The sequence below is a fragment of the Colius striatus genome, chromosome 3, assembly GCF_028858725.1.
Source record: "Colius striatus isolate bColStr4 chromosome 3, bColStr4.1.hap1, whole genome shotgun sequence".
Taxonomy (NCBI): Eukaryota; Metazoa; Chordata; class Aves; order Coliiformes; family Coliidae; genus Colius; species Colius striatus.
Genome location: NC_084761.1, coordinates 57,769,752 through 57,789,244, shown reverse-complemented (window position 1 = coordinate 57,789,244; position 19,493 = coordinate 57,769,752). Strand labels below are relative to the sequence as shown.

The window sequence follows — 19,493 nt, the reverse complement described above, 5'->3', positions numbered from 1 at the left end:
CCAATCCCATGCAAATGTTAGTATTAAATTATGTAACTATACATATTTCATATATGGTTTTTGCTTTGGGAACAACAAAACACAAACATCAAAAACGGAATGGGTAGACAATGTAGAAAGAAAGATTAACTTCTAAATGGAGCTTATCTGGAGTCAGGTAAGGATGTTTTGTTTCCCATTCATTTTAGCAGGACAGGTTAGTTTTACTGTGTTCCCAGCCCACAATTAGTTGCATGCAGTCACTGTCAAGGAAAAGTACAGGTGTAAAATATTAATTATTAGCATTAAAAGACTGTTGAAAGAAAAATACTACATGCTCAAATGCTGAGTGTTCAAATTGAACATAAATTATTATGTGAGAAGAAAATCAGTATAGAACAATCCTGCAGTTTCATTGCCAGGGCGGTGTTACAAACAATTTTTGGTTAATAGCCTTTGAATAATACTGCATTTGTTATACACTTTAATAGTCTAGTTTTACTTTCTGCATTTTGTTAAATGTTAGCACTTGAAAGTGCATTATTAATTTTAACTCTAGGAATTCCCAAGCAGTTCTGTAGAACAGGGATAATGGGTGCATTTTTTGTGAAATACTTTTTTTCTCCTACCTACGAAAATTTCATATGATTGATGACATCCCCAAAGGTATAAGTAGAAATAAAAATCATGTTTTGCAAAAAAAACAAAAGGTCTAAACTGGCTTTTCAGACTAAGATGGAAAAGGTACAGAAAAGCAAACAGTCAGAAAACAGGATGTGAATTCTTGATACACTTCACACATAGATAGGTATGTTGATTTAGATGATTTTAAAATTTTAAATATTTTCTTCAGTCTCCGAAATTATTATGTCTTTCTCGTTAGAAGGGAGAAAGAGAGCCAGTGGATAAAATCACACTGTGGGCAGAGGGAGGAGTTTGAGACTGGTTGCTTACCCTATGCAGATTTTGTTTGTAATTTTACATAAGTCTAAATTCCTAGATTCTTATTCTCAGGGTATCCCATTGCTGCCTTTATTAATTTCAGGTATTCTTAAGACTTTTACTTAATATTCCATATCCCTTAGAAGTATTCTGGGTATAAGACAGCTTGTTTGGAGGAAGCACAAAAAATAAGTATCAACATTTTTAGTCTTTGTTATTTTCAACATTGTCCTATTATAAAAAAAAAATATATTTAAAATTTATTTTTTACCTTACTGTGAGTTTTCAGGCCACACATCTGAGCTGCTGACAGTTCCTTTCTACTTCAGAAAAGATTACTAGAAATGAATTTACTGTTACAATTTAGATAGATATCTATAGATATCTATTTTGTAACAGTAATTAAAGTAATTTTCACAAACCTGATCCATTGTGTGTCAGTCTTAGTTTTTAAATTGGGCTAATCTAGTATGCTTTTCATTTTTAATCTGCTGAAAGTTGAAACATAGCCAAAAATAATGTTAAATTATTGCCTGCCATCTCTAGTAATTAAATCAGTTTGAAATAAATTATTCAACAGCATACTGGTCTGTATTTTTGCACCTGGAAGAAGCAGCTTCTCCAGGTGCTCTGCTAGCACCAATTTGTTTTTCTGATAAAAGAAGGTTTCTTCCAAAATGGCCTTTCAAAATTAACCTCTCTGTCCATTTTCCAAGTAAGATTCAGGCAAAATCACCCTGTAAAGTGAATATCTTTAAAGCCTTCTACAGACCAAATCTATATTGGACTGTTACAATGATGGGCTTGTGGCTGACGTACTTTGGCAAATAAAAATAAGTTGTTGGAAAATTAAAAAAAAAGAAACCAAAAGCAAATAAACCATGACCAGTTCTCCTTTCACTCCATGCTTCCCACTCCAGACCCACCTCCCCCTCCCCAAACAGAAACCCTCAAACAAAATCCCACAAGTCTTATTTGAATGAAACTGACCAGTAGTCAGTGAGATTAAATGTCTCTTGATGGATTGATCCATGGAGTATACTTTTTCAGGATAAACTGATCTTTACAGAAGTACTAGAAACTCCTTGTTTATTGTTAAAATTCTTTAAAAACACTGATAATAATTTTTTTAAAAAAAGATCAGGAGATGAGATTGTCTGTTTTTCCACCTTCTACCATCAATGGGTTTTACCAGTAATGCTGAAATTTTGTCTGGAACCTTTAAATTGATAAGATGTGATATTCAGAAAAAGACAGAAAAAGTCAGAAGGGTGACTCACTTAATCAAGTTTTCTGAATAAGCTGACGTACCAAAAAATCCAAAATATATATAAATGATCTCTTTTTATCAACTAGATTTGAAATAAATAGCTACTGAAGCTGAAGAAAATGGAGATGGTAGATTTGATGAAAAATTACTTTATAGAATTTTCACTGTTTTGGAATTCTGAGGAGTTTAGAATTCCTTAGACTTTGGTGACATATTTATAGTAGCAAGAATTGAATTTGCTTGCCTTTTTTCATTTCCAGAATACTAGGTTAGTTTAATAAAAAATTATATATTGGATTTACATTAAAAATAGGTAAATATTAATACTTCAATAAAAAAGAGAAAATACTACTTTATGGACTGAAAAATATTTTCTTCAGCCTTCATCTATGTACTACCTTTACGTTCTTCTTTTAAAACAGCATTTTCTCTAGAATAGAAACAATCTAGGCTGGAAAGACAAACAAATAAAAGAACAATACAAATAGGGGAAAGTGAAACATGTCAGTGTTTATTAGGTAAGTCTCATATCACAACGACAGTATACTGATACAAAATAATGAATGCAGAAAGAACTCAGATTCAGAACAGGCAGCCAGTAAAACAAGAGAAATCAAATTGCTGAAAGCAAAAAAAGTTGAGAAGGTAAAGATTTAGATTTCTTGATGGTTAGGTTACATTATACAATCCATACTTATCTGGAGAACAGTCTTTCTCTTAATGGTAGCTTTAACCACCAGAAGCTAATATTTTTAAAACAATATTTTAAAAGTTTAGTTCTAGTTCTGTAACTAGAATTACAGACAAAATAATCAGAATCGTTTTGGTACAAGAATTATTTTCCAGGAGAATGTATCCACATCACGTGCAGGCAGAAATTCATAGAAGCCAAACACAGGAGCGGTCACTGGCATAATTATGCTTGTGGGATGATGGTGAGGAGCAAAAAACAGTTTTGAAAAAAAAATAGAAAGATGGAGCATTAACAGACAATAAATAATGTTTGTAAGTTTGTGTAGCTGTTAAAAACCTTTAAAACTCATGAAAGCAATGGTGAAGATAGAGATGAGCTGTGTCATTTTCAAGAAGGGGATCAAAAGAGAAGATTGTCTTGGATTTACCAAGCGGAAGCTCATTAGTGAACATCTTTTCAGTGGAGTGCAGGATAAAGAAGGTAGTAATTGAAGAGGTAGGTAGGTGGGATGAGAGGATTTTTATGATCTTGGGAAGCTTTGTTTGGGCATATTTTTTTTCAAACAAATGGAAAAGAACCTTTTTATAAGAGGAGTGAGAGCAAGCAGTTAAAGACAATGGGCTTGAAACAAGATAGCAATTTTGAGAGTTAGTAGCATTCATAAGAATAGGATTAAAGGAGATGAGATTCAAAGTGGCAATTTGCAAACAAGAAAATTGACTCAGGTCTTGGCCCAGTGAAAACTTTCAGCTATTACAGTAATAATTCCCTGAAAGAGGTCCCCAAAAAGAATGCCAGTGTAGGAGATGGTATGGAAAGTGCATGTCAGCACTTACTAGAAAGGGAAGAGTTTAGTAGTGCGTAGCATATTTCTGTTGTCAAGTCTCTGACAACCTGAGAAGAGAGAGCATCAGGACCACTCTAATTGTCTTTGTACACAAAGCGTGTACATCTGCAGGCAGCACTTCAAATATCTAAAGAAATGGAAGACAATGTAAAAACAAAAACATTTCTTGTTTTGCTATAGATAAATGAATTGGATCATTATACTTTCAGAAAGCAGTTTCTCTCTTTCTCCCTATCACCAGCTTGCTATAGAAATCAGTTAGGTCCTTAAAAGGGAGGATTTTCCAAAATATATTCTGTAAGATAAAATAAATAGCTACACAGTGACACCTTTAAAAGAAGGCCAAGGATGTAACTTAAATGCTTACTACCTTTTTTATCTTTTTTCTCTTAATTCAATGCACCAATTGTTTTTTCATGCATAGTTAAAACAGACATCACTTCCTAGTACACTGAACCATGGGACCTTGGATTTTTTCCGTCAGCGTGTCTCCTTGTCTCCTCTTAGTCATGGTGGAATTTAAATGTAGACTTGTCAAGTAGCAGTGAATGCATGGATAATTTTGTTGCTTTAAAACAGAGTCTGTTCCATGTACCATGTCTCAACGGAGAATTCTAATAAATGTATATTGGTTCTATTTTTTTTTCCCTTTTTTCCGTATTGTTAATTTTCTGTAAAATTTCTAATTTTCCTTTTAAGAAAGATTTTGGAACAACATAGTTTTAAGCAAGCACAAAAGAAGATGTACGTAACATTACTGAGCCATTTTGCTTCTCTGTAGCAATTACAGAACGGTAAGCATTCGGAAAGCTACAGAACTACAAATGAAGTGAAAATTACTAGAAAAACAATGAAATTATTCAAATTGAGTTTTTTTAGAACATTCTTTTAAATTAGTAATCAAGCAGAACAAAGTGTTTAGCTTCTGTTGATGTAGATCACAATTTCACTTAGCAAGAAACTGAAATACTGTGAATTTTCAAGTAGGAATATCAGAAATATAGACCAGGAGTGCTAGTTATTTTGTCTGAGGGAAAAAGAAAAGCTTCTGTCACAGTACTTTAGCAGATGTCAATGAGGTAAAATACCTGTAAAATTAAAGAATAATCTTCCAAATATCTTTTTTTTATTTGTGCTTTTGAAAAGCGCACAATGAAATACCGTAAACACAAACCAATTACTCTGCAGATATTTCACTGAAAACAAATTCAGACGTATCAGAATTGTTCAAATAGTCTTTAAGTTTTCAGTATTTCTGATGCTCCAATGACAGTGTCTTATGTTTTTATATAGTTAAAATTCTCTGCTTAGAATACATATGTAACTTAGAATTTTAAAATTATTATTGAAAGGGGGTTGATGTTTTTGTAGTCTCTGTTATATGCATACTAATCCTATTTAGTGGACTTTAATAAAGACACACTTAGTATTCAACATTTTGATGCTTAAACAAATACCTATTATCAAAGCACGGGTGTATTAAGTTTGCGGCTGTAAATTAATAATTAAATTGAACCACACAAAACTGTCTGGGGTTCAGATTTTCTAATGGGATGCTTGGTAATCTCAGTCACTTCCCTTCCCAAGTCATGTCACTAAAATATATAAAGCTACATTTAGAAGTTTCTGGGTTGTGTGAATTTCTTAGTTGGCCGTTGTTGTGACATTCCTGTTCACTTCAGGACTCCTTGAAAAAAGCCATGCCTTAGAATATTAACTCCACTTGCACAACAGCCTCTTTCTTCCCTGACAGGGTGAAAACCATTATGAATGTGTAACTTTCTTCACTGATAGGACATAGAGCCTTTTTTTGGGCTATTTAATGAATAACATTTAGTATTTTGAGTTAGAATTAATAGTATTAATAGTTAATTTAAAGCAATAGTTCTAAAGCATGTATTTTTAGATGGGTGTAAAAACAGAGTAGAGAACTGCAGAGGCAACGTGAGGGTAAGAAAACTGAAAGTGCCTAGGTGGGTGTAACTTTTGATCCAAATAATGATTCTGTAGTGCATTGATGAAGATTTCACCTAAATGTTGGTGAACCAAGTTTCTTCTTTTGCTTTATCTTTTTTTTTCTTTTTTCCCCAGTTGACATGGTATAGTTTAAATATCTTAGAAACCTAGATGGGATAACCCAGAATGAGCCGCCTAGGCTCATGCACATTGCTTTTATTACTTCCATTATTTTTCCTGTAATTGAAGACTAATGAGCACGCCCTTTAGATGCTATTTTAGCTCACATGTAACTTTATAAATATTTCAACTTAGATATAATTAGATAAATTGAACTTGTTTAATTAGTAATGCAATCAGCCAGCGTGGCTTAGGAAGCCTTATCACATTAAAAATACAGCGATAATGCATGTTAAGAAGCAATAAGCAGATCCTCTTAACAAAAAATTCCTTGCTTTTACAAGCCATTTGTGTCTTAGAAGGCTTTCTAGCTTTGCCATTAATTTTATTTTACCACTGCCATTACTCAGAAATTTGCATGTCAGCTGAAAGTCAGTAAAGATCTATCTTATCTGATTTTTAACCAAAATAGCTGGTTTTAAGATGATGATTGAGGAAGATTAAATTGTTTTGCTCACATTTTAACATTTTTCTTTGAAAATTAATTTTAAAATTTGAAGTAAAAAAATGTAAAGTTGTTTTTTTTCTGTGTTTTTAATCTTTTATCCAAATTATAAAACTATGAATGTCAGAATAAAGTATACCAAGGATTTCACATACATACAGTGTTGAGTGCAGATGGTTGATTTAACAAGCAGATCCTTCGAAGGATTTTCAGATGCTGCTAAGAATCATGTGTTTAAAAGCCTCAAAAAATGAAAGCAAAGACAGGTAGATATCTAAATAATCCTAGTAGTCATCTATCTGCATGTTTCTGTGACCTAATGTGTTTTCTATGGCATCTGAAAAACACTGAATAGCTATTTGACCTGATTTCAGGCATTTCTTTTTATGCCATTGCACTGCAGAGTGCGGAAGAAAGCAGGTAAGAGCTATAGAGGTGAACAAGAGGAAGACTCTGCATATAGATTTTCATTTTGTCATATAAATTGCTTTTTGTAGTTCATAGATTTATAAACAATTGATCATTAGTTCGCTTTCAACCACAGAATGTTTTTTTTTCTCAGGGTTTTGGTTCAATAGACACATTTCCTTTTGTTCTTTCATCAAAATACAAGTTTTGTGTCTTCATGGTTAGTATTTTTAAAGTATTATTTTTGTTTTAAATAGCAGTACTTGTTTGCTGAAATGCTTTTTACCCAAGTTCCTATTGTTTAACAATACACATGATTAACAGGTTACTGATGGGAAAAAAAAAGATACTTAATAGATAAATTTGCACATTAATTTCTAATATCTGAAGCTTGACTTAATTGAAAATGTGATATCTTGGCATTATGTCTAGCTGTTTTTAGTTTGAACTTCTATATTGCAGCTGGTTGTTCCTTCTTGACTACTATTTATAGAGAATTAGGAAATGTCTGAATAATTTGGAAATTAGGCTTACCATATTAATGTTGCTAACTCTGGATGTATTTTCTCCTCCATATGAAGCCCATCTGGAATTGGTTCCTTAGATAAAGTTTCTCTTCTATGTTCTGTATCAAGTAGTGTTGCATGTTGAAGTGGACTTGGAACATGACCTGATCAATACTCATTCTGCCAACTCTGCCCCCATGATTTGCGACAGGAACCACCAACCCAATTAAATACTTTCTTGCATGTTTTACTTAAGGACACTCAAATCTGAGGCCACAATTTCACACAACAATTTGCAGAAAACAGTAAAAACATACTTTAAGCAGGGGAATGTATGTAACCTTTGTGAAGTGGGGATAAAGTGAGAAAATCGGGAATGTAGATAAGCAAATAGCATGAAATGAAGTAGAAAGCACACAGTGCTGAGCAGTGGTAACCAGGGATTATCTGTTCCACTCTCAGAGATACCAGGTTAAAAACTGTGTGAAAACAGAGGTCTTTATTGATACATGAATGTGAAGCTCTACAGGAGAGACTTCTACCAATAAGACACATAATGTTACTGGAATAAATATTTAATACTTCTTTCTTTTCTTTAACATGTGTTCACGGTACTGTCGCAAAGAGATCATTCCTCAGAGATGCTGTTGATTGCATCATACAAAAATCTCCTAACTGCTCTCAGCTCAAAAGTAGGAAGTAGGGAAGGAAGAACTGTGAGCTTTTTTGGTTGGAATATGTAAATTTGAGAGGATATTCCAAATTCTCTTGCTGTTCTGTTTTTCATATGATATCAGCTAGCTAGTTTCAGCTAACTAGTTTCTTTACTTGACCTGGGAATGTTCAGTCAGTAGGTGTCAATGCAGAAGGCTGTGGTGTACAACTTCTAGACTATGGTGGTAAGGTTTTAGAATTCTCCAATACGTATACATATCACCTGCACTAGATCACTTGTTCGTCTCTTCTATACACTGGAAAGTTTGTTAGAGCTGAGTGAACAAGGGTGTGGAAGAGTTCAGCAGTCAGAAGCAGGCCTGCTATTCTTCTCTCACTCACTGTTTAGTGTCACAATCATTATCCATGACCACAGTTGGTGATGATAACAGTAATACTAATGATTAAAAAAAAGACTTTTTCTCTATATGTATGTATATGTTCAGATTAAGTATTTGTGGCACAAGAATTAATAATTGTGGTGAATCTGAATTCAATTATTCATCAATGTATTTTCTCTTAGATGGCATGCTATGTTTAATTTTAGGTGCACAAAATGTCACAGAGCTTTAATTGTTGAGATAAGGTAAAATTAAAGGTGACAATTACCTTTCAAAGATGAATTGCTTTTTACTGTTGCCTAAGTATTTGTTATTGGTTGTCCAAAAAGTTATTTACTAGATGCTCATCATTAAATGTGATGTTGTTCTATAAAGTATTTCTGTAAGGATCATATACTTCAGCACATGAAAATTTTTTAAGTATTTTAATTAAAAATGAATTGACATTTCATCTGATCGTGCAAAGTTACCTTTGTAGAAAAGGATGTGTTGTCATATCTGGACGAACTTCAGTCTTTCAGTATCAAGAACTTGAAGGACGTAATGGACACAGTATGCAGTGGAGATCCAGGTGAATGCCCTGGCAGCTACCTTCTGCAGACTTGCATACTGCAGGGATGTACCAGATCTGCTTCCAGTGTCCAGTATGTATAAGATGAAGGAAAGGAGAAATTGGAGAGAAAATATGCAGAGTGCACTTGAAGACACTAGTTCATGTGCTTCTGTTTCTTGCTTGCCAGAGAACTCGCCTGTGGACATGTTCCTATGCGACCTGATCTAGGTGAACCTGCTTCTGCAGGGGGGTTGGACTAGATGATCTCTAAAGGTCCCTTCCAACCCCTACCATTCTATGATTCTACTTAGCTTTATCTCATTTCATAGAATCACAGGATGATAAGGGTTGGAAGGGACCATTAGAGATCATCTAGTCCAATTCCCCTGCTCAAGCAGGTCCACCTAGATCAGGTCGCACAGGAACTAATCCAGGCAGTCTTTGAAGACCTGCAGAGAAGGAGACTCCACAACCTCCCTGGACAGTCTGTTCTAAAATTTGTTTAAAAGCCTCTACATATTCCTGGCAAGACACTACTACCGTGGAAAAGTAATGTTATCTTGCCACTGAAGTAGTAACATTCTCAAAAAGAAACAAAATTAAGTTAGTGCAAAAAAGCAAATTTATGAAATGCCAAGGTTTATGTTGCACAAGAGCTGTTTGTCTTTCTTTTTTGGTAGACATATAACGCAATCTTAACTTTATACTGTTACCATTTCTTCCACAGGATTCTTCACTCATATAACACCCATATGAACATACCTCTGTTATATCTAGTCAATAGGTTTTTTTCTCTGCACTGTTCAGTACAGTCTATGCCGTTTATTATACAGTAGCCACATGGATAAACTAAATTCCTCATCTGGTTAAATATTTCTTTATTCCCTGTAGATTTTGAGAAGTCTGCAACTAGTAACTAATTTACACTGTCTCTCACACAGTCTCTCTGTGTGATATTAAGAGTGTTTTTGTTCGGATAAAAGGTAGTCCTGCAGATAGGTGAAAGTAAAAAAATTTAAGTGGGATTTCGATGTTCAATTTTCATGTTTCACAGTGCAAAACATATCTTCAGTTCATTTTTTGTTTAGTTTATCTAAAAATATTTAGCATATTCCTAAATCAGATCTTAGGTTTTATAAGACCAGCATAAGCATTATTTTCTTTCATTCAGTATCCCTAGTTCATTCATTACACATCTTTCACTCTCTCCAGCAAATAAAGAAGATTCATGCAATAAATAGTCTCTTGACACTGGTTCGATCCCAGAGCAGGTCTATCTTGTACTTCCTGTATTTCCTCATTGAATAAGCTTGATGCCATCTGGTCCACCCATTTTCTCAAAGCAAGATAAACTACACAGGTGTCATTCCTGACAGATTTATCTAATCCTGGTTGTAAAGACAGTGATTAAGATTTAATAAATGTCTGCAGCAATTTATGTTAATACTTTACAGTCCTTATTAATATTATTATAAAATCTTCCTATATTTAATCTGAAACTTTTCCACAGCAATTTAAGCCAATTATTTCTTGTAACATTCATCATAGTATTTTTTTGGGGTATCTTTCAGATGTATGACAGCTGTTATGAGAATCCTCTTTTCTCAGGAGTGAACATCCCCACTCCTTGAACCTGTCTTGGTGACTCTATTTTCTAGGCTTCTGATTATTCTTACTACTTTTTTGGGGATTTTTTTCACTTTTTCTAATTAATTCCTGTCTTGTTTGAAACCTTATAACAAAGCTGAACAGGAAGCTCCCTTTTAAGCACTGCCAGAGCTGTGTGGAATTATTTTACACTTTTGTAGATTGCAGTGCTATTAATATATCCTGGTATGGTAGTGTTTTTAAACACCATTCAATTGTTAATAATGATCACTAGATTTTTAATTTTTCCTTTGGAATAGATGTTCTTCCACAGTTTATGTTTTAAACATGATCATTATGTCTACCTAAGAGTAGAACATATTTTATCTTATTTCAGTAGTATGGTTATTTTTATTGTGTTCTTCTGAAGTTATTCCAACATGTTCCATGTTTGATAGGATATGTATTTTATTTCATGTCTAAACTAATTAATGAAAAGATAAAATAATTCCATGTTTACAACTTACCCTTGCAAAAGTCCATGTAGAATGTACATACAGACATCCATTTGGCAGATAGATACTTAAAAATGAAAGGTTACATTCATTAAGTGAAGGTTAATGAGTGAATTATTGTCAGATAATTTTTCCAACTTTATAACAGTAGTTCTAAGAGCAGAGCTCATGTGTATCAAAATAACATACACTGAAGTAGTTGCAGAAATACAATTACTCTTATCTTTACTATAATAACAGTAAAACTAAATGAGTCATGTCTAAACATGGCATATATTCTTTGATATTCTCACAGATCTTATTTGTTTGTCTCTAATTTCATAAACTACTTTGGGCAAATTTTGAATAAGTCCATTTAAGAATAAACAGATTTTCAAACAGGCAGAATATGAGTAAAGAAATTGCATTTTTCTATAGGACACTTGACAGTACAGAAATGAGTTATTTTTCATATTGAAGTATTTTGGCAAGAGATTCTAACGTGGTACATAGTCTTTAACTGTATTGAAATGATTTATTTTAGGCACTGTGCAGCATATTGCTCTGAAGTCAGAGATACTGTCTTGAAGCAAAATGTATGAAAATCTAAACAGTTGAAGCATCCTGGGAATCAAACATACAAATGAGACACGGTGACACTGTGTTTGACACTGAAATGCTAAGAAGAAAACAAGCTAGATACATTCAGAAGTAAAATAGTTTTTTTTTTCTTGAATAGAAGGGATTGTGATCAAGGTAGCACAAGCAGTTAATAGTTTATGAAACCATTATAAATGAGGAATGTTGTGAAATCCAACAGATTACTTTCTTGAAAATTTCATGGCATATTTTACTCTTTCAGAAAAGTCACTAATAAGTTGGAATTATTTTATTTTAAAAGTCACCAAATAAATTCGAATTATTTTATTGCTATGCATAACTAAATAATTGATTTTTTCTTCTATTTAAACTATTAGATATTTTCCCCACAAAATTAATTCTTTCATTCAGCACTGTTCCAGCAGTACACCTCCTTTGTACCTTTACCTCTCACAATGTTGTCATATTATGTATGCTTCAAATTTCTTTTTCTGCGGAGTTTTTCAGCTACGTTGCTTGCTTTTCTACCAGTTTGAGAGTAATATTGAGGGAAGTCTGACCCACCTTTATTTAGCAGAGCTGCCTTTGTAAGATTCCAGTGCCTTATTAATTTGGGGAAGGACAAGAGGTTTGAAACCAATTACATTCCTTGTTTCATTAGTTGTTGATACGAAATTGTCAGAACAGCATGTTGATTCAGTTCTGACTTACGAAAGCACCATGATTTTGCTTTGTTTCTGGAGAGAAAGAATCTATCTTGGCTGTCCATAAAAAAAGAGTTCAGTGAGAGTAAAATTCTAGCATACCTGTGAGTGGGAGTGCTGATATGGAAGTGTTATGTGCTGATCTTGCAGTCACTTACTGAAATATCACTGCCTGTGGCAGATGTTGTGCATTAAGTTTTTCTTAACATTCAAAAGGGTAATGTTATTTGCAAATAGGAAAAAGTAGACCACTTTAAATAAAAATAAATCCAAAGCACTAAACTCCCAACTGATTGTGCTACCAGGGGCAGCTTTGACATATTTACTGGTTTCTTCAGCAACAAAACAGAAACAAAATAGAAATACTGGATTCTGTAAGGGATTAAAAACAATCTTCAAACAAACAAAAAAAAAAGTATTCCTTTGATTTATTCTCCTCATATTCCTAATTCTTGGTAAAACAAACCTGAGGCAGATTTATATGTCCAGTTTTAAATGGTGCTCTCATTAAGTCACCGACAAGAGTAATCAGAGCCTAAAGCACATGTATTTGTAGGTTTGACCCCTTAAATTACTAAGATTGAGCAATTAAAATTCTGAGATCTTAAAAATAGGAAGATACCTCTTTTCAACAGAAAAACATATTGAATTTAGACTATGATCTATTCTTCTAACTCTAAAGATTGTTTCAAAGTTGGCTCATGGGCATCGTGGCTAATACAGGCACTGTCCTGTATAGCCAGGGTGATTGTACAGGAATGCAAAAGGTATTCAGTTGTTTCATAATCAACATAGGCAGAGCCATTTGCTTTCCTTCAGTTTTCTAGTCCTTTATGAGACAAGTGCTATTCATATAGCTTTCAGTTGGAGCATGTCTATTGTTATTGTTTGCTAGAGTTAAAAGATTATTTTCACCTTATTGTCCTTTAACCATGCCTTTGTAGCAAAAGATAGCACATTCAGAACTAAACTATAATGATGATTTTATGTAAATACAGAAAAATTTAGGTATTTTATCTCTTTTAATGTCTTCTTTTTGGTATTGGCAGTGATGCAAAATGGTACGATTTCAATACAGTGAGGCATTTTATCTACTTCTGGGAAGAGAACTGCATGACAATGTGACAGGGTTAAAAGTCTGACTGCATGAAAGATTGATGAAGTCCTCTAAGTTCACAGTGCTGCTTATATGTGCATACTAGTGAAAACTTCAAGTGCAGTCTTTTAGTAGGCTTTTTTATTCTTACATAGCTATAGCGCTCCCACCCCTTTCTCAGTTTTAAAAGAGAAAGAAAAACTTCAGCTTTAGGATTCGACAGAAATCCTGATGATTGTATAATGGAATTGCACCAAACTCAAATTACCTACCCAAACAGAAGATGAGTCAGGGAATATAAGGCACAAATTCTGGTGAGATTACTCTTCTGAAGTGTTTTGATGCAAAGAAAGCACTTCATCTTTTTGTTATTTTAATTGATTTTTTGACTCCTACACTTTTATGTCCCTTACCTGACTAAGGAGACATCTTCCATCCTTTGTTCAAAGATGAAGTGTACCCATAACTACCTCCCTCCTTTCGTCTTTCCTTTCCCCAAAATGCTCTTTGTGGAGACTTTTTTTTTTTCTTCTATTTCAATTCATGTTTTTCTTGATACTGGATTGGCAACACAACTTGCAGAAAGATCTATATGTCAAGAAATTTTCTTTTGGAATAAAACTTCAGCTTTTCAGTAAGAATGACAGTTTTACAGTAATGTTATTTTATGTATAGTGGGTTTTTACTATGTTATTTTTATATGCTTGACACAACAATTCCATTTCCTGTTTAGTTTTAATGATTTTCTATATTGTTTCTGAATTGAAGCTGTAAGTATACAGATCAGATCCACACAAATTAATCTGTTTCTGTATTGGAAAAGACAGTCACTGTGCAGAATTGCATGAGGCACAGCTTTCTATTTTATTTTTTATTACTTTTAACTAGGACACTGTCTCCTTAAGGATGGAAATTAAGTGATAAATTCTATAATAATGTACCATTAATTGCTTCTTAGCACTAATGAATATTCTACATTGTTTATTTGCTCATATGAATAAAACCAATGCAGTCCACTTCCAGTTAGTGTGCATGTTCAAATCACTCTAACAGACAAGTATATTTATGCTTGAATTCAGACTGAAACTTTGTAACTTCATTTAATCTAATTCTTAGTTCAAAGGTAGCATATACTGTAGAAAAAAATTACTAGCACCTTTGTCTGCAAAGATTTGAGCACTCCATGAAAGATTGCTTCAAAATACTTACAAAGCTATAATTTTTATTATAAAAGATGTTTATGTTAATGATAGTCATTCTCTCTTCTTACAGTGCAAATTAGACTATCAAGCCTGCGTCTCAGGAAAACAAATCTCAGTGAAATGTAAAGGACGTTGCCCTTGCTCTTCTGACAAATCCACAAATACAGGCAGAAATGATAGGAGAGGTAAGTGATGGTAATTTCTAAAGTATTTTTAACAGCTCGTTTCTAGAAAGAAGTAAGATACTGCTTACAGAGGACTACAGTGATCACAAGCCCTGATTGTTATTAGTAAAACCAGCTTTATTTTATAAAAATTCTTTTCTTTGCCATGGGTTTTGAAAGTACAGTTAAGTACCACTATATTTTTCAAACACAGCTATTGTAGTATGAGTAGTTATTGTTCCTTTTTTAATCATTAATACTCTTTGAGATGCTTATGGCTGTATTTAAGACACAAAATTTCATTCCTTGCTCCTCAGTATTTTCAGTTGAATGTTCAAGAAAATCAAGTGTGATAGAAAAAAAAAGAAACTTAAAAAGTCCTTGTTACTGCTGATAGAAGCAAGTGGTTGGACTTAAACTATGGAACTATAACAAAGTCTCTTGTTTGAAATGTATTTGATAGGAATAAATCAGCTTCCTTTTGAACCATGCATGAGATTAGACTGCTGGAAAATGTGATTGCTTTGCACTACTTCTTAGTCATCAGTGAAACTGGATCAAAAAAATGTAGCTAAGCATATTTGTATTTCAATGGCTCCAAGGTGACATTGAAAGGTTGTTGTTAAACTAAACAGGATATCATCTTTGATTCTCCTGAATAGAGAGTTGTCATAGCATGAGCTTTTAGGTCATCAGGGACTTGAATTTGCCAAGAACAGGCTGACTGGATGGAGGATGGCATTTTTGTGTTCCTTTAGACAGATCTCTGTTAAGCTTCTTTATTTATTCTTCCTTTTCTGTCAAATTACACTTTTAATAAGTAAGCTGAAGTCTTTAGGCACAAATGTCCTGTATCCTCATTGGAAGTGCACCAAAACTGGGATTTGATTTTTTTTTTTTCCTGTAGCAACCTTATAAAGCTAAAAGAAGCCAGTATCACATTCCCATATCATTTGAACATTGGTATTACACTATGGTTTGATGCACTATTCCAACTTTATTATGCAAGAGAATATCACTGCTAAAACAGTTTGTTTCTTAGTTAAAAAAAATTAATTCGTTTTCTTTTAAACTGTGAATAGAGATGACCACTGCAAAGATCAAGCTGTGTGCAGGCATATGAGTCAATTAAAAAACTACTCTGAAACACTCCTTTAGGTCACTTTTTTTGTCTTGGACTATGTCGTTGATTGTGTAATTAAATATTAATTGAATATGTGAGATTAAATATTCCCTATGCTATAACCCCTCTGCAAAACAATACAGCCTTGAGGTTTTGTAAAGCATTAATTTACGGCTTCATGTAGTAACTGTAAGTAAATAGATAAAGCTGTTATCTGCTCACATTGCCAGCCTGAAATAAAAAGCACTGGAAGACTCAGCCTTTATGGTTAATATAGTCTCTTTGATAAGACATATAGTATTATATTAATGTCATTGCAGTTTTCACTAGTAACAATTTCTGCATCTCCAGGATAGATGTGAGGATATTTGCTTAATAGTGGGTCTCAAGCGAAATTAACATGAGCCAAGAAGCATCTGTCTGAGTAGTAGTAGAGTACCATTCATTCACCAGTGCTAGTTTTTTAGTATGGTATCATTGACATCTGTTTTTATCAAGAGAAATTGGCATTTTCTCTACTGGTAGCTGTTCCACCTAATGCAGTTATTTTTATCTTTGTGTGTGTTCTTTCAAGCACATTCAATTTCGTGTACACTCTACATAAACACTGAAAATAATCTGTAGACAAACTTAATTGGCTTCAACAGAATTGAATTGTTTTTAATTAGGAATGAACTCTTCTTAAAGATTTATGCTGCCAAGGGATCAAGATTACTTGTGGTTAGTTATGTAAAAGAGAAAGAAAAAAGATCCTGTATGAGTATGGGAATTAACACTAATCCTCTCCTGACAGATTGTCAGGGCAAGCACAATACAGGGCTTTTCCAACTGCTACATTTTACTGTAACACTGAAATTTGAATATCATTTCTTTACAAGGCCAAAGGCCAGGAGACATGAGAAATGAGAAAGGGAGCTGACTATCATCACTGAAATTTCAGCCATTATTTTTTTTTCTTGAAATGGATCTCCAGTAAGTTTTCTAGGTTATATACACACGTCATTTGCTGTCAAAGTCTGACAAAGCCAAAGAGGCAAATTAAGATCAATGCTTCTGTTTCAGAGGTAACTTGTGGGGGTTTCCTAAAATATGTCCCCTAAGATAATTTTTCTCTTTTTTTTTTTTTTCAGATTGAGAAACTTTAATGATTTTTTTGGTTTATTTAGAGGGTAAAGTATGTTTATGAACTTTCCCAAAATAGTCTTGGAGTGGAACACCGTGCGTCTTTGGGACTCAAATCAGTATCCAAAAAAAACAGATTTGCCTTTAAAATGTATGTGACCCTAATCATAACATCATAGGAAACTTAGTTGAAAGTGAACTCTGAAGTTTTTCTAACCCACCTCTAATGAATGCATGAAGCAGGTGCAGGCATCCTGATTCTTGTGAAAGCTGACTCATTTTAGTGATATATTCTCAGTAGCACAGAACCTGACCAACTTGCAGAGACTGTTAGCTTGAATCCAAAAATGAAAGGGCTAAACCTGATCTAGAACTAGATTTATACATTGGTAACAAAACAAGCAAGCAAAAAAAGGACACAATGTTTCATGTTTTTGCTTTGGTTTTAGTCTAGAGAAAGCAACATGTATCATATAAACTATAAACTAGAGCAGGTGCTCCAGTAATTTTTAAACAGAGAAAAAAAAAGGAAAAACAAACTTAGTGTACTGCCATAAAAGAGATGGAAATCTGAAGAGTGCTTAAGGCAGTTTTAGAGGGAAAGATCACACAAAGTTAGAAATAAGTGAAGATGGGCAGGATGGAAAAGAGGGATTTTCTGTAGAAACAGAATGAGAAATATAAACCAGAATGTATGGAAGCCACCACCACTAGCGACAGAGATATTAAGAGACAAGTGAGGAAGCACTTATAGAACCCTATCTTATTTTTCGTGCATAGCCTGATGTCCTATTTCTGCCCTAATCTCCTTTTCAAGTGTGTGCCAGGATTTAGGGTATCCAGGTCATACTGGCTTGCACAGTTGTGAATGTAGGGATTTTACTGAGCTGGAATCTGCAGGTCTTTATTTTCCTAAGCTCTTCTGAGTCTTTTTTCCAGTGGTTGTGTGGAACCATGAGGAAGGCTTCTGCGCACTGCACATTTTACAATATTGAGGAAACTGCTGTCCCTTGCTCCAAAGAGTAATTATGATCCTTTTGGTCTGAGACATACTAAGGCCTGTCCCTTGCCTGTTGTAGAGGACAATGTTTTTGTTAGTGCAGCTCTTCAGTCTGATGGATGAGAACAAATATGCATGATGCACATCATAGGCTTACCAACTGCATCACTAGGATAAGGAGATGAGGCCAGTCAATGGGGTAAATGAGGAAGTTGCACTCATTTTTAAGGATGTACAGAGTCTCGCAAACTTTTAACACTTACTTCTGCATACCTCATTGGTTTTACCTTCTGCCAATTCAGATCACCTATCCTCCCACTCATACCCAACTGCACAGAAAAGAAGCACCGGATCAATTATTTTTTCTGTATCTCTTTTGGGTATGAAGCATGCTTAGCATCTATGTTCAACTGTCTAAAATGAATGGGAACTTGTAGACCTACCACCTGCAGTGAAGTTTAGCCTACTCTGTAACCATCACAGGCAAGACAGAATAAACAAAAACCTGTAGTGCATCTGGATGCTGGGATTTGTTTAAGCGATGATGAGATTAAAGCTTTTACTCGATTTTACTTCTCACCCTCCCATCCAGTGCTTCCTTCACTAGATCTGAGCTTGCCTTCCAAGCAGGGAGGTCACTGCTGACCTGGAAGAGTCAGATAGAAAATCCTGTTTGTGCCTGCTGTGCAACTGCATGCAGTTACCCGTCAGGTATTACTGGCCATACTCCCTGGGAGTCCTCCACCCTTCATCAAAATGCAACTTGCTGCTAGGATCTCTCCTCACTTTCAGCATCTTTCCACCAGCCCGCATCTTAAATTTCTTTTTTCATGTGAAGACATTCTTTTTTCCAGGATGCATCTTTTCAGTTGCTATCACCCCCTACCACCTGTGTCCCTACTTCTTCAGTCTACATAGTTGCTGTACAGAGGCACAATGTATGACCAGCCTCCTAATTATTAGTTCTGTCCCATGTCTCTTTATTCAATGGAGGATTCAGGAAATGCTGTTTCTTTTTTTCATAAAAAATTATGCCAATCCATACTAATTGCAGGTAGCGAGTAGCAGCCTTATACTTGAGGGTTCAAAAGTTCAGTTTTGGACATTCACAGTCACACCAGACTTGACTTCTACCTGTTAGTGCTCACATTTTAAACTATTTTTTCACCAACTGCAATAGCACATTTATTTGAAGTTTTCTTATATTTATTTAGTAATTACAATTCACCAACCTACATCTACTCTTTCAGTAATTTAAAATGCATTACAATGCTTTTGACAGTTAACTATTTTGATTTTATTTAAGTCCTGTTTTTTTTCAACCAACCTGATTAAAATATATGAACAGGAAGACTAGATGACTTAATAATAGAGAGATAGAGGTCAAGGAGATAAGGCTTTTCTATTAGAATGTTTCCTTTTCTTAATAAGAGATTTTCAGTTTACTTAAATGTAGTTTGTTTATTTAAAATAATGTGACTTTTAGAACAAAAGTAGTTTTATTGAATTCTCTTCTGACATTTGGCACTTTCTGCTAATTGTAAGTTACCCTTTTTTCAACTGTGC

The 19,493-nt window shown here is 34.1% G+C and overlaps 1 protein-coding gene across 1 annotated transcript in view; it reads left to right on the top strand.

Moving 5' to 3' along the window:
- SPOCK3 (SPARC (osteonectin), cwcv and kazal like domains proteoglycan 3) overlaps positions 1 to 19,493 on the top strand; it is a 196,026-nt gene that overhangs the window by 120,999 nt on the left and 55,534 nt on the right. Inside the window, exon 6 of the mRNA XM_061992882.1 lies at positions 14,589 to 14,703. Within this exon, the coding sequence (XP_061848866.1) occupies positions 14,589 to 14,703 (115 nt within the window). The remainder of the gene's footprint in view (positions 1 to 14,588; positions 14,704 to 19,493) is intronic.